Source organism: Cydia amplana, chromosome Z, assembly GCF_948474715.1.
Source record: "Cydia amplana chromosome Z, ilCydAmpl1.1, whole genome shotgun sequence".
Classification (NCBI taxonomy): domain Eukaryota; kingdom Metazoa; phylum Arthropoda; class Insecta; order Lepidoptera; family Tortricidae; genus Cydia; species Cydia amplana.
The window spans coordinates 25,741,718-25,755,314 of NC_086096.1; the positions used below are offsets into that span (position 1 = coordinate 25,741,718).

At 43.7% G+C, this 13,597-nt stretch overlaps 2 protein-coding genes across 5 annotated transcripts in view; one reads left to right on the plus strand and one right to left on the minus strand.

Annotated features, from left to right (window-relative positions):
* The window catches only part of LOC134661673 (mediator of RNA polymerase II transcription subunit 12-like), a 33,959-nt gene extending 21,447 nt beyond the window's left edge, over nt 1-12,512 (plus strand). For 2 of the 4 annotated variants that reach the window (XM_063517826.1, XM_063517827.1), the window contains exons 30-48: nt 353-391; nt 1,920-2,105; nt 2,186-2,273; nt 2,451-2,614; nt 3,303-3,426; nt 3,725-3,837; nt 4,190-4,346; nt 4,580-4,827; nt 5,273-5,549; nt 5,635-5,774; nt 5,865-5,967; nt 6,128-6,229; nt 7,722-7,845; nt 8,439-8,548; nt 8,716-8,816; nt 8,898-9,225; nt 9,303-9,599; nt 9,708-9,785; nt 12,168-12,512. In XM_063517826.1, coding sequence (XP_063373896.1) covers nt 353-391; nt 1,920-2,105; nt 2,186-2,273; nt 2,451-2,614; nt 3,303-3,426; nt 3,725-3,837; nt 4,190-4,346; nt 4,580-4,827; nt 5,273-5,549; nt 5,635-5,774; nt 5,865-5,967; nt 6,128-6,229; nt 7,722-7,845; nt 8,439-8,548; nt 8,716-8,816; nt 8,898-9,225; nt 9,303-9,599; nt 9,708-9,785; nt 12,168-12,374 — 2,986 coding nt within the window. In that variant the 3' untranslated portion in view covers nt 12,375-12,512. The remainder of the gene's footprint in view (nt 1-352; nt 392-1,919; nt 2,106-2,185; nt 2,274-2,450; nt 2,615-3,302; nt 3,427-3,724; nt 3,838-4,189; nt 4,347-4,579; nt 4,828-5,272; nt 5,550-5,634; nt 5,775-5,864; nt 5,968-6,127; nt 6,230-7,721; nt 7,846-8,438; nt 8,549-8,715; nt 8,817-8,897; nt 9,226-9,302; nt 9,600-9,707; nt 9,786-12,167) is intronic. The other 2 variants (XM_063517830.1, XM_063517829.1) reach the window with 2 other exon arrangements.
* The window catches only part of LOC134661674 (GTPase-activating protein), a 360,962-nt gene that overhangs the window by 257,309 nt on the left and 90,056 nt on the right, over nt 1-13,597 (minus strand). The gene's annotated exons all lie outside the window — the stretch shown is intronic.

A 13,597-nucleotide genomic window follows, 5' to 3' on the forward strand; every position in this document is an offset into this window, starting at 1 on the left:
CAAAATTAAGTATAAAAGAGTATTTCGACTTCAAGGGAAAAGGGTTTGGCTCAGATTAAAGCAGTTTCTCACGATGCTTTTTCTCACCTACGACCCACGGTACGGTTACCGGCATGGACATTGACTTATTTTGCAGTAGGTACATACCTTGATACCTAAAACAATCAAAATAATAACCCAAGGAAAGGATGATAAAACACTTAAAATAATTTAATTTTTAATTTATTAAAATTACGGAAGGGAATTTAATCACGCTTGCAAAATCAGAGCAACTCGTTTGCGAATTGCAATAAATACATAAACTATAACTATGTATATGTAATATTGACAAGCAATTATTTTTCATCCTTAGGATAGACTCAGAGATGAGTGGGGGCCATAGAACTCCTAGGTTTGTTTTTGATTTAATATTGAGTTTCACGGTTGCACTCCCTAACGGTCCGACTGGCTTCACTCGACTCGACCGTTATTCGGCTCACTCACCTCATCATGATCCTTCCCCATTTTGCACGTACTGATGACATTCCTATTCACTTAATATTATTGCACGTATAGCATTACAATATTTTATTTAAAAAAACATACAATCCACGGGTAACAATCAGTATTAAGTCGATATTAAATAAGATTTATAAATGTAATTAAAAGAGCCAATAATAGGGTATTTGACACATGTTGAATTTTATAACTAAATCTAGTTAAATAGATAGAAAATGAGCAATTTACCACAATACATTGGACATTTAAAAAATATATGGGTATAATAAAAAAAATACAAGGCCTTAAAATTTCAAAAATATTGTATAGCAGCCATAGCCATACATAAACGCAATATTTCACCGACAAAATCGCAATTTCCTTGTTTTCCATACATCGAAACAGCTTCTAACGTTACATGATGACGTCACGATGTATTGCCATTTTCTATGAAGCGTTTCGTCAGTAAAGTGCGGGTGCCAGACTTTGACCATCATTTGTGACGTTTGTATTGCTTTAAGATAATGGGTCCCATACAGACATTTGATGCTCAAAACAAACCTGATCGACTGATACCATTCATAAAAAATTGTCAAATACCCTATTGTGAGTTGTTCTCGGCGCGCTAAAAGAAAAATGATCAGTACGTGCAAAGGTTTCTATCCATCACGCTTTGCTTATATGTTTTGTTAGCCCGAGTTCACGATCCTCATGTTTCACGGGACCCCGACCCGCCACACAGTCGCTTGTTCTCATGTACAGACCGGTTAGCATGACTTGCGTTGTCGCGCGCAACTCCATACATGAAGTCGCCCTTGACATAATATGGAGTCGCGCACCAAGACATCGTAAGTCGTCGTCGGTCAGGTTAGCGGGCTAGCAGCTCCGTGTAAAATGAACTGTAACATTGCCTATACGTATGTACTAATAAACCGCACTGTCACCGTTTATAGATACCAACTGGGCAAACTATTCTGTATCGGTTCATTAACCTTGGTGTCATTCTATCCTATAGCCTCTCTAACTGTGTCAGTCCATGTCTACCGCTTCTGAAGTCTGTCACTACATGTTGTGTCTAATACTATGGAATGTGAGATCAAATTGCTCCGTGTTATTTTGACCCTTGCTTGAACTGTGTGCTACAGAGGGAAGGGCGAAAATCGCTGTGGTAATCAAACATGAACGATTGATAACACAGAACTAGCAATCATATAAACTTTTACAACTTTTGATTCCCGGAGCGCTGTAGATGTTTCTGTCGATCATTATTATAAACTCAAACAAACTTACAAATAAATTGACCTAATGTGGCTCTACCGCGCTCCGCTTGACCGAATTGTGCTTTAAATGTTTAAAAAAAACCTAACACTTTGGTCAAATCAATGTTCGTGTAACGTGAACGCTCTAGTGAGGCCTCTGAAAAATGTTCGATTGGTGTGCAGGGGTAGCGGCGGCGTCGGGTCCACGTTATTAGATTCGTCGCAGTCGCTGTCCTCGCTGGCGAGGCACGTGCTGCAGGAGATCTGCTCCGAAGAGTGGGTGCTGCAGAAATGTCTCCAGAACCCGGACGAGCTGTACCAGCCCGACATGCTCCTCGACTCCATGCTCACGCCGCGCCAGGCGCAAAGGTCAGATCTACAAACGACACTTTTGTGACTTTCCATGTGCTCGGTATACTTTTCTAGTAATTTATATTTGCCTTATTCAGACTGCTACATATGATCTGTTACCCGGACTCGGCCAGCCACACGCAGCCCGATCTCGACCAGAAGACCATGGTCACTCGTCTGCTAGAGGTAATCAATCAGTTACTTTTGCACATTTGCGGTATCAATATGTTTTTGAAACTATTTATTTTACTGAATCTTATTGGACGTGGACTGACTTGAAAGCGAGGAAGAATATATTTTATAAAGTGTATAATGATTGTATATTTATGCTTAGGTGTAGTATTAATGATTAGTGTTGTGCAGAACCTGGAGCAGTGGTCGCTGCGCATGTCGTGGCTGGACCTGCAGCTGATGTTCAAGCAGTTCGCGAGCGGGTCGTCGGAGCTGAACGCGTGGCTGGACATGGTGGCGCGCGCCGTGGTGGCCGTGTTCCAGCAGCCCGCGCCGCCGCCGCCCGACAAGGACAGGCGAGTAGCGCGTCACATAGCTGACGCACATTGAATAGTAGTTTATGTGACTGCTACATAATGAGAGGCATTAAAATACGAGTGTGGGTTTAAGAAACGAACGTTAGTGAGTTTCTTAAAAGGATCACACGAGTATTTTAATGCCTAATTATGTACAGTTACATACACTACTTTATCTAAACACATACTTAAAACTAACTAAAAGATAAACTGTACGTCAAATGGCGGTGAATGAAAACTTTTTTCACGCATGTCACACATCCGTAGTTTTTTTAAATTCCTAGACAAAATAATGAAGTCCCTATTCTCATGTCACTCGAGATCAAATATCGTACGGTTTATATTAAAAAAATATACTAAATTGACGTTTCGTATCGATAACTGTTTTATTATCTATGGATACTAGAATAGAGACCCACTTGAGTTTTGACTGATATTCCAAATTTAAACTCATAACCTTACAAAAATCTATAACGTTACCTATGTACTCGTACATTAAAGTACAAATTTTCCTACTACCACAGATAAGAAAGTTCTCATAGTAAAATTGGTTGTAATAAAGCTTGTCATTTCCTACGGTTTCTGAACGCATTATAGAGCACTAATGACATGTGTGTAGATAAACGAGGTTTCCAAGGTTAATGGTTCCCGTAGAATTGTATATTATAGAAGGTTTCGCTTGTGGCAGGACGGGCACGGACCGCGGCGTGGTGAGCACGAGCAAGTGGTCGGAGTCGGTGTGGCTGGTGGCGCCGCTGGTGGCCAAGCTGCCCGCCGCCGTGCAGGGCCGCGTGCTGAAGCAGGCTGGACAGGTGACTGATCATTTACTACTACATATTATTAACAACTGTGTGTATATAAATCGTGTTCGCAAAGCCGGATTGTTGTATATGCATGCATAGGTAGATGTAAGTACGTACGGTGGCTGCGCCCACCGCGTTATAATCCAGGTAACGGGTTAAATAAATCAGTTCGCTAACAGCTACGCTGTGTATCACTTGTGCGCCTTCCCGTCCCCATATCTATCACGGACCAAAATCCTAACCTAGAAAACTTAATAAAACGACATCTTAAATGAATGTGCTGACTTAGTTATCATCTCGGTTGCAGATTTTAGAGAGCGGTTGGGGCACCGGGTGTAACGGCGGTTGCAACAACGGTGGCGGCGGCGGCGCCAGCTCGCATCGTGACTGCAAAAGCCACCAGAGCCCCAGCTACAAGGGGTGAGTTCGATAACATTGGGTAAATATATGACCCAAATCAGTAAAACACTTTCAATGGCCGTCCCTTTAAGACGGCTAACTCAGAAAAAGAATTACCAGTTGGAACTGCTACCCCATTATTTTGACTATCCCTGACCAAAAAACTTATTAACAAACAATAAAGCTAGCCCTTCATAAGGGCTACCCTAACAATATATGTAGCGCTTTTTATAAAGCTTTCCCTTATTGTTTATGTCTACTTTTGTAAGTACTGGCCCAGTATTGATTTAGATTTATATACATATGCGCAGAATAAATGCTTGTTCTTTTTGAGCAGTAAATAGTTTGTAACGCGATGAAATCGTGTTGGCAGATCGTCAAGCAGCAACAGCGGTGGCAAGCGTGGCGTGAGCGGCACCAGCTGCTCCGGCAACAGCTGCTCGTGCGGCAGCGGCAGCGCCGTGCGGCTCGCCAACGAGCCGCTGCTGTCGCTCGTGCTCACCTGCCTGCGCCACCAGGACGACCAGAAGGTACGACCACGCCCCTGACAACACGGCAACGGCGGCGGGAGCGGGACCAGCTGCTCCGGCAACAGCTACCAGCGTGTCATGGGAAGTCACACAACAATTAAGTAGCAACGGACGCCAGGCAATCCGTCAGGCACTCAATGTTCTAATCATCATCATTCATCATTTTAGCCTTCAGTCGCCCACTGCTGAGCATAGGCCTCTCTTCTCAAATCAATGTTTTATTTATATGTTAGGAGAGCTTGCTGAGCTCCATCCACGCACAACTGCAGCACTACCTGACCCACGCGCGCGAGCACGAGCGCGGCGCGGCGTGCGGCGACGCGTGGCAGGAGGAGGCGGCGCCCGAGGCGCTGCAGCTGCGCTTCTCGCTCGCCGGCGGCATGTTCGACGCCGTGCGCCGCTCCTACCAGCTCACCTCCGACTGGGCCGTGCTGCTGGCGCAGCTGCTCACCAACCAGCTGGTCGACGCCTACAACAACAGGTGACTACACCGCACACGCTGCCCTGCGGGACCGGCACCCCCACCCATCTGGGACGGTATATCACGCTTGAAACGTCATGAGCCAATTTCAAATTCAAACACAACTAAGTCCCGATTTAGTTGATAACACACTACCTGGTCTCCTCTGGCCTACTCTGGAGAATACCTCAAGTATATAGGCTTAGCTCGTCGAAATGTCGTTTGTCGATAATACATTTGTATCATCATGGTTAGTATAATCTCACCAGCGTGTGATAATACAAAGAGAGTGAACTTCATTTATTTCGTATCACGACGCAAAAGTACAACTGGTTACTGGTGTTCCTAAACATTAACTTTTAAACTTCTTTAATTTGGTCCTAAACCTTAATCATACTCATGCGTTGGCGTACATTGTTAAACGTTCAAGATACAAAGAAGTAATCGTTATTGTAATGTGTAACAGCGATCTATTCACGACGCTGATCGACATGCTGGCGACGCTGATCCACTCGACGCTGGCGGAGGGCTGCGACGACAACAACCGCAAGCACTACCAGAATCTGATGAAGAAGCTGAAGAAGGAGATCGGCGACCGGCACGGCGGCGCCGTGCAGAGCGTGCGCCAGCTGCTGCCGCTCTCCAAGAACACCATCGTCGAGGTGATCGCCTGCGAGCCGCTAGGGCTCGTCATCGATCAGAAGGGCAATAAGATCACCGGCTTTGATAACGATAAGAAACAGGTAACTTTACTTTTGTATTATTGACGCGCAGGAAATACCAATAGATATGCTATGATCGATTTGACTATGATTGTTTCGGCGGCAGGGCCTGCGCCTGACGGACAAGCAGCGCGTGTCGGGCTGGGAGCTGGTGGAGGGCGGGCGCAACCCCGCGCCGCTGTCCTGGGCCTGGTTCGCCGCCACCAAGGTGGAGCGCAAGCCGCTCACCTACGAGACCGCGCACAGGTGCGTACCCGCCGCATGCCCGCCGGCCTCGGAGACGATGCTCTTGTCGCGAGTGTGACGTGTGACAAGTGTGACGATCGATGTTTCCAGGTTGCTGAAGTACCACACGCACAGCCTGGTGAAGCCGCTCAGCTACTACCTGGAGCCGCTGCCGCTGCCGCCCGAGGACCTGGACAACAACGACAGTAAACAGGTAATGCCGCCGTGTGTTCGTTTGTTTATTTTCCTTGCTCTACCCGTTCTCCCTGTCTTCTTGGCGTCGGGTCTGTTTAGTTTCATTTTCTGCTTTAAGTTATTCTATTTCCGTTTGAATCCATTCTTTTTTTGTGTCTCATAAATCTGTATGAATACAGGACTGTGGAAGCTTCGATTCAAGTCCAACTGGTTCTGGAAAAGGTCGCAAGTTACCTTGTAGTAAGAAAATTATTAATAAGAAACCAAAAGTTACTACACCGGTAAGTTATATTTCTAATTCAGTAGAGCCGTTCCATTTTAACCTGCTTTTGAAAGTTTGCTTCCGGCGAAACCGGGTCTGAGTAGTCGAGCTCAGATTGGTTATTGCATTGAAGCATTCCCATGTAACGACACCCTCACTCCGTCCGTCTGTCTATGATCCTCTAAGAATTCATTTAAAGCATGTCATATTATACTAGTGTCTGTATTTATTTTCCTCAATTGGTATAAATGTCACATCATGTTAGCTATGTCAGCCTGTTTTTTATGACACTGTTGTGACGTTTTTATCGGCAGGCAGGTAGTTAAGTACGCCAACTACGGTCGAACGTGCTATAAAGTTCTAATCGAACTTCATACTTATTACAAGAACTTACATTTGCCTTAATGTGTGCCACCGTTTGGCGTAGTGGAACTACTCTCCTCTGCCCATTAATTGTTTATAACGACACATTGTGAAAGAGGTGTCACTATAGTATTTTGTCCTCAAGTTAATAAATATGTTGTCCAGTCGGCTAACAGCCTGCCTCCTGTTCTGCAAACAAGACTAATCTAACTGACAAAATTGATATTCAACTGACCAAGTCAAGTCCAGAGTCGGTTATTGTCTACATTACAGTTGACAATACTTTGACGCACATTTTTCATTCTATCATTAATTGTTTCTGACTCCTCTGTCACCAAATCTATCTTATACCAAATTATTTAAAGTAAATACGGTGATATTTTAAGCCTCTATTTGTTAAGTATTTAGTATGAGAAAAATTAACACAAAACACCATTTTCATATATGTACTTTGTGAAAAAAAAAACAAGACAACGCAAATGATTTGGTGCCATAGTCGTTTCATAGAGCAGGCTCGGAATTCTGCCAATTTCTACGTATTGGGATGCCACAGTTACACGCCGCGACTGTTACATTCCATATTTTTTTACCAATCAAATAGATTATAGAAAAAAATTATACGCACCTCACGTGGAGTATTATATTATTGACAAGGGACTACACCAATATGTTAGTGTATTCACTTCATTTGGAGTCCAATTCAGCACTATGAGTATTTGAAATGAGTCTTATACGCGGTTTTCCCCTCACCTTGCCCTATCGTTCCTAAAGTATTGAAAATGTTGCATTCACTTATTACGCTTTTTGTGAGGTGTAAAGGTCGTACACTCATTTAGTTGCAACAATATTTGGCCTGTAAATAAATGTTGTAGCAGGAGGACTCAAATGAATTTGATTTCTACACGGATTGGATCTCCAGACGTGTGATCAAAACGCTGTGTGCTTGCAGAAAGTACTCTTCCGAAATAAATAAAAAAACACATTAAATTTAAATAAGTAATGTATACTCGCTCATGATACGGGCATGTTGTTCCTAAGTGTGTATTCGGCCTGGCAAGCGTTTTTCGTAGTAATCGAGTGAATTGGCCCTTAGATTAGTATTAGGTGTGGGTGTGCTAGTTGCGACGTAAAGTGCTGGTTGTACGTAGACGAACGGGCAGGGCGCCGTGGCGGGCGCGGGGCTGGCGCCGGCGCCGGCGCAGCAACCGCAGTTCATGCAGCAGCAGCAGCAGTGGTTCCCGCCGCACTCGCAGAACTACTACAACCCGCAAGGTACCAACACCACACCTTTACTACACCCTAAGTGGACGCTCGGAGCGGAGCGTTCAGCGGGGCGTGCAGCGTGGCATCGGGCTCACAAGTAATTTGAGCAGCGTGCACTAAGGCCGCTTCTATACGCTTGCATTTGTTTAACATGCACGCCGCGCGCCCCGCCCCGCTGCACGCCCAACTCGAGCTTCCACTCAGGCCTTACACTAAACCCCACCGACATATGCAACCGGTTTAATAGCACTTGGATACTAATATACGACATTGAACTTCCCTCATAAAATCCCTAATGATAGCCTGTAACTTGTAATACAAAAAAAAACGTGCCCCTTAGTTTGACATCCAAAACAGATGGCGCTGTACTGCGCCATATGTTTTGCGGTCATTGAATTGTCAAACGTCAACTTTTGACAATCAGAGTTACCGCAAAATGCATGGAGCTGTACAGCACCATCTCGTTTACCTGCCAAATTCGAAATTTCGAAGCACGAAATTGTCTCAGATTTTACGCATCTTACTCAGTCAATATATCTTTGCTAATAGGTAATTACTGATGGTGCATATATTATGTATTTATTTGCGTGTCTTAACTGTAGTGGGAGCCAATTCACGCGGCGTGGCGCCGCCCGCCAACACGCAGTCCAAGCAGGCGCTGAGCCACATGCTGCGCCAGCGCGTGCCCTACAACCAGATGTCGCAGATGCAGGTGTGTGTGTGTGTGTGTGTGTGTGTGTGTGTTTTTTTTCCCACGCCCCTAGGGGATCATGCTGCGTATTAATGATTGTAAGTAAATAAATGAAAATGAATGAATACTCGCAGCACCGTATCCACGGCCGGACCACGACAGATTGTGTATCGTTGCATTGTTTGCAGGGAGGCGGTTATCCCGGAGCTCCGCATGCGCGAGGGCCCTTCCCGCGGCAGGGCATGCGCCAGATGCAGCCTAACCAAATGGGGCAAATGGGGCCATCTAAGTAAGTAACATTTACCTTACTGTTTTAGAAGGAAACTCGGTAGTGTAATACATACTACTTTAACCATATTGTTACTTACAGTCAAATGAATACAATTGGCGCAATGGGAGGGATGGGCCCGATGGGCCAAATGGGCGGAGTCCAGATGGGTCCCGGACAGATGGGTGCCGGTCAAATGGGAGCTGGGCAGATGGGCGCCGGGCAGATGGGTGCCGGCCAGATGGGCGCCGGCCAGATGGGCGCGGGTCAGATGGGCGCGGGCCAGATGGGCGCGGGCCAGATGGGAGGCGGACAAATGGGCAACATGGGCGGCCAGATGTTCGGCGGGCAGTACGGCGGCATGCAGCAGGGCTACGCGGGCTACGGCCAGCAGATGATGCAAGCCGGGCAGCAGCAGATGATGAATCAGGTACCTCTTGCCCTAACTTCCCTTCCTAAATCATATTCTTACCCCCGAACTATCCTTAACATACTTGAATTCTACAGGGTATGGGGCAAGGTGTCAGTCAAATGGGCCAACAAGTAAACCCAATGAACCAAGGGGTCGGCTCCATTGCCCAGAACGTCGGGCAGATGGGTCAGGGCGTCGGGCAGTCGGGCCAGCTCGGCCAGGGCATGGGCCAGATGGGCCAGGGCATGGGGCAGATGGGACAACCGATGGGGCAGATGGGCCAGATGGGCCAGGGCGGAGGAATGGCCTCCATGCCCACCCAAGCCAACACTATGGGACCGCAAGCCAGCAACACTATGAGTGGCTTCCCTGGTCAACAAACGTTCCAACAGGTGTGTGCTGTCAATAGTAACTTATTTCTATATAGCATTATTTTTAAGATAATATCATTATTTGTGTGTAATCGATGTAGTTAGCCACTTACTTTCTACTTTCCATAGAATATGATGGGAGGCCGATCCAGTCAAGAAGCACAATACCTAGCGCAGAGGCAAAATGCGCGACCTCAGTACATGCAGGTACTCTCTCCATTACTTTACACCCCACACCAGACCTTATGGATATCTTAATTCATATTCATCGTCGCGGGTTCGAACCCCGGCTCGTACCAATGAGTTTGTCGGAACTTATGTACGAAATATCATTTGATATTTACCAGTTCGCTTTTCGGTGAAGGAAAACATCGTGAGGAAACCGGACTAATCCCAATACGGGCCTAGTTTACCCTCTGGGTTGGAAGGTCAGATGGCAGTCGCTTCCGTAAAAACTAGTGCCCACGCCAATTACTGGGATTAGTTGCCAAGCGGACCCCAGGCTCCCATGAGCCGTGGCAAAAATGCCGGGACAACGCGAGGAAGATGACACACTATATACCTAGCAAACCATTTTTTTATGTTGGAAAATGTTAAAGAGGGATTATCACAATACACCGAGATACTCAATATCAATATATTTTATTCCTTACTTTTACATAGGAGATTAATTTAGGTACAAAATGCGGTGTGGTACATTGCTATACATATAGATATATTTTTACTTGTTTAGTACCACAGAGCGGCAGACATAGAAACCATGTTTACCTTTTTTCTAATACTAAAATGCGAACTATAGTTATGTAGCAGAACCTTCAAATCTTATTAGTAGGTACTTTACTCTGACAGTGGGCAGCTTTTACATCTCCAAATGTAATGTTTTATTGACCATTGTTTTATTGAAGATTTTATTGACCATGAATGTCGTTGCATTTTATAATTATTGATGTGTATTTGATGATGTTAAAATGCTGCTTGCTTGTAAAAATGATTCAATTAAATTCGATTCGATTAAAGATAATTATGAAGATTAGACATTTCTGTTATAGTGTAGTAATTATTTATTTTATAATTATTGTAATCAGTGTTCGGCAAGCTTGGTGCCACTCGGGGTTAATGACCTCAATCATTATGATAATACGGATATGCCGTGGGAATTCCGGGATTTGTGTTGTATTACTTCCTTCTACAATGTTTCCAATTTTAATAAGTTAATGAAGTAAAACTATATAATAAATATAATAATGAACAGGGGTGATGGTTTTACAATACCTAGTTAAACACTAAGCAAATAAACTTTAAATCACAACATGCGAACTTAATGGTCCGAGGAATATAAATCAACATATTTTCTACTTGAAATGGGTTCTCAACCAATTCCTTATCATTAAACTAGAAAAGGATAGAATTACCTAATAAAAGGACACTGTTTGCCGTCTCTTTCGTCCTAGTTTAGTTTAGACGCAAACAATAGAAAATCTAACTGTGACCTTCGACAAGCCAGGTAGTCGGGTAAATGGTTGTTTATTACTTTAGATACTCGTAAGTATATTTTAACACGGGTGCAAAAAATAAGAAGTATGACTTATAATTTATACAGGAAATTGAAATAATACTCGGTTAAATTGTATCAATGTATTTAAATAATAATGATACAATGTATGCATTTATTCAGTGTTTAAACGTCTATTTATAAATAAATAACACTTAATATTCTAACACTCACATTACTTTTTCGACCAAGATCGCGGCGTTTGTGTCATGTCCATATTAAGATTTCTAGTAGGAATCCCGCGGCGTGGCACCAAGTTTGCCGAACACTGATTATAACGTAGTATTTACCCTGGCATTGGCTGTTGTATTTATTAATGTTGTTATGTATTATCCATGTCACTGTATGATGTATCTGGAAATATTGTATTGACATGTGAAAGAGCTCTTGATGCCTTTTTACAGAAAAAAATATATTTAAAAGTCACGTAAAGCGAAACGTATGTCAGCGTCAATACCCTTGAACATGTCCACTCACTCATGTTTCACTCATATACGTAGATATAAAAAGTATACATTACAATAAATACATTTATCAACTGATCAATAAGGAGAGACATCTATATATTTTTATCTATGTGCAAAAAATCATAGTCGTATGATATGAATTAATGATATAGCACTGGCGGTTCACGAAAAAACGCTGCAAATGGTGTTATAGGTATGAAAATCGGTACGATTGATCTTTAGGACATCTGAAACAATTTAACCCGAAGCACCAACAAATAAAAAGAAACATTATACTCGTATTGAGTAATTCGGCAGGAGTATTATTACACTTTGTAAAATTGAAAAATTAAAAAAAAATACTAAATGTAAATATTTTCAAAATTGCTTTATTAGAGTTAGATATGAGGATATCAGCTATAATTTGAGGTATGTTTTACAAAAAAATATTGAACGGTATTGTATCTGGAAAAGCCCAAACTTGGTAAGTTTTGAAAATAATTTTTAAGTCTTTAACACCATTTGCAGCATTTTACTGATTTTCGCCGTGTACCGCCAGTGCTAATAGTGATGTATTTGTCGGACGGACAGGCGCCAAACGTTACGATGGGCGGCATGGGCGGGCCGGCGCCGCCGTACCCGCGCGGCATGCAGCCGCAGAACTCGGCGCAGTACCAGCAGATGACGCAGCAGCAGCAGCGCATGCGCCAGCAGATGCTCGCCATGCAGCAGCAGCAGCAGCAGCAGGGCCCGCTCGTGCAGCACCTGCAGCGCAACCAGTACCAGCCGCCCTACTGACTGCCGCGACACTAGCCTCCACCACCACCTCATCATAGTTATAGCGACAATATTACCCAGTATCTCTTGATCTGGCGGGTTACTACTGTTCCTGATAAAATGTTCACATGAATACTAAAATATCCGTGAGGACATACAACGTAGCCGCTTATAAAAGTGGTACTACAATCAGCAACGTAAATAGCCACCCAAAAGAACGTGCTTAGAATGATCTGTAGAAGTGCTTCTTGACTAGAAAAGCAATGGAATCTGTTTATAAAGTTACACTAAGGGCCATGTATCACGGGGACCCCACGGCGGCGCAACCACCACCGTTGGGACTTGTTGCGCCGCGCCGCCGTGATGTCCCGGTGAGATTGGCCCTTAGGGCGCATTCACATCAGACGCACACGCAGCAACGCCGAACATACCTGTCGCAGCTCGCAGCGTGACGTTCTTTAGTAAACGCGAACTGATTGCTCTCATGGAACCGCCTGATATTAATCAGGCTCGCCCGGTTTTAATTCAATGTTTAAATCAATCCAATAGCATAATAGATACTACTCGTATTTCTAAGTTATAAAACAATTTAGCTTAGCCTATGTGTTATGTGTATGTTGGTCTGAAAACGATTTCCCTATGAATGGATCAGATAGTTTTAGTATTTATACTCGCGAAGCTTAGGATACGAACGACACCAATTTTGTATAATATATATGCACTGCCACAAAGAAGTGTCTTAGAGTTGATCGAAGGCCAAGAGCACACGACATGAGAACGCTCGTGTGAGGCGGTCTCGGGCGCTGCCGCGGGCTATGCAATAAAGCGCGTTCTCATCTCACTTCCTTCCCGACCCGACTGACGTTTGTTTGGCGCTCTGCACACTTATCTCTACATTTTAATTATTTTCAAACTAATTTGTAATTATCGTAATCACTGGATAAATAAGTACCGTAAGGAGTACGCACTTAAAACATGAAGTGTCAATGCACTTCATAATAGTAGTTTGTCTATCTACTAGTAGGTTTATACTCTATACATGGACAAATGGACGTCCATCTGGAAGGGTGTGATATAAATGTAATATAATGACTATGGCGCTTATATATAGATGGCAGTATTAGTACCTGTTACTTTTAATCTTATTGTTTGACCTTGTCTTTGAAAACTTTTTTATTTAGCAGATCGCCTGATTATGTAACCGAAATTAAATTTATTTTGCATCAGATTTGTTGCATTTTTGA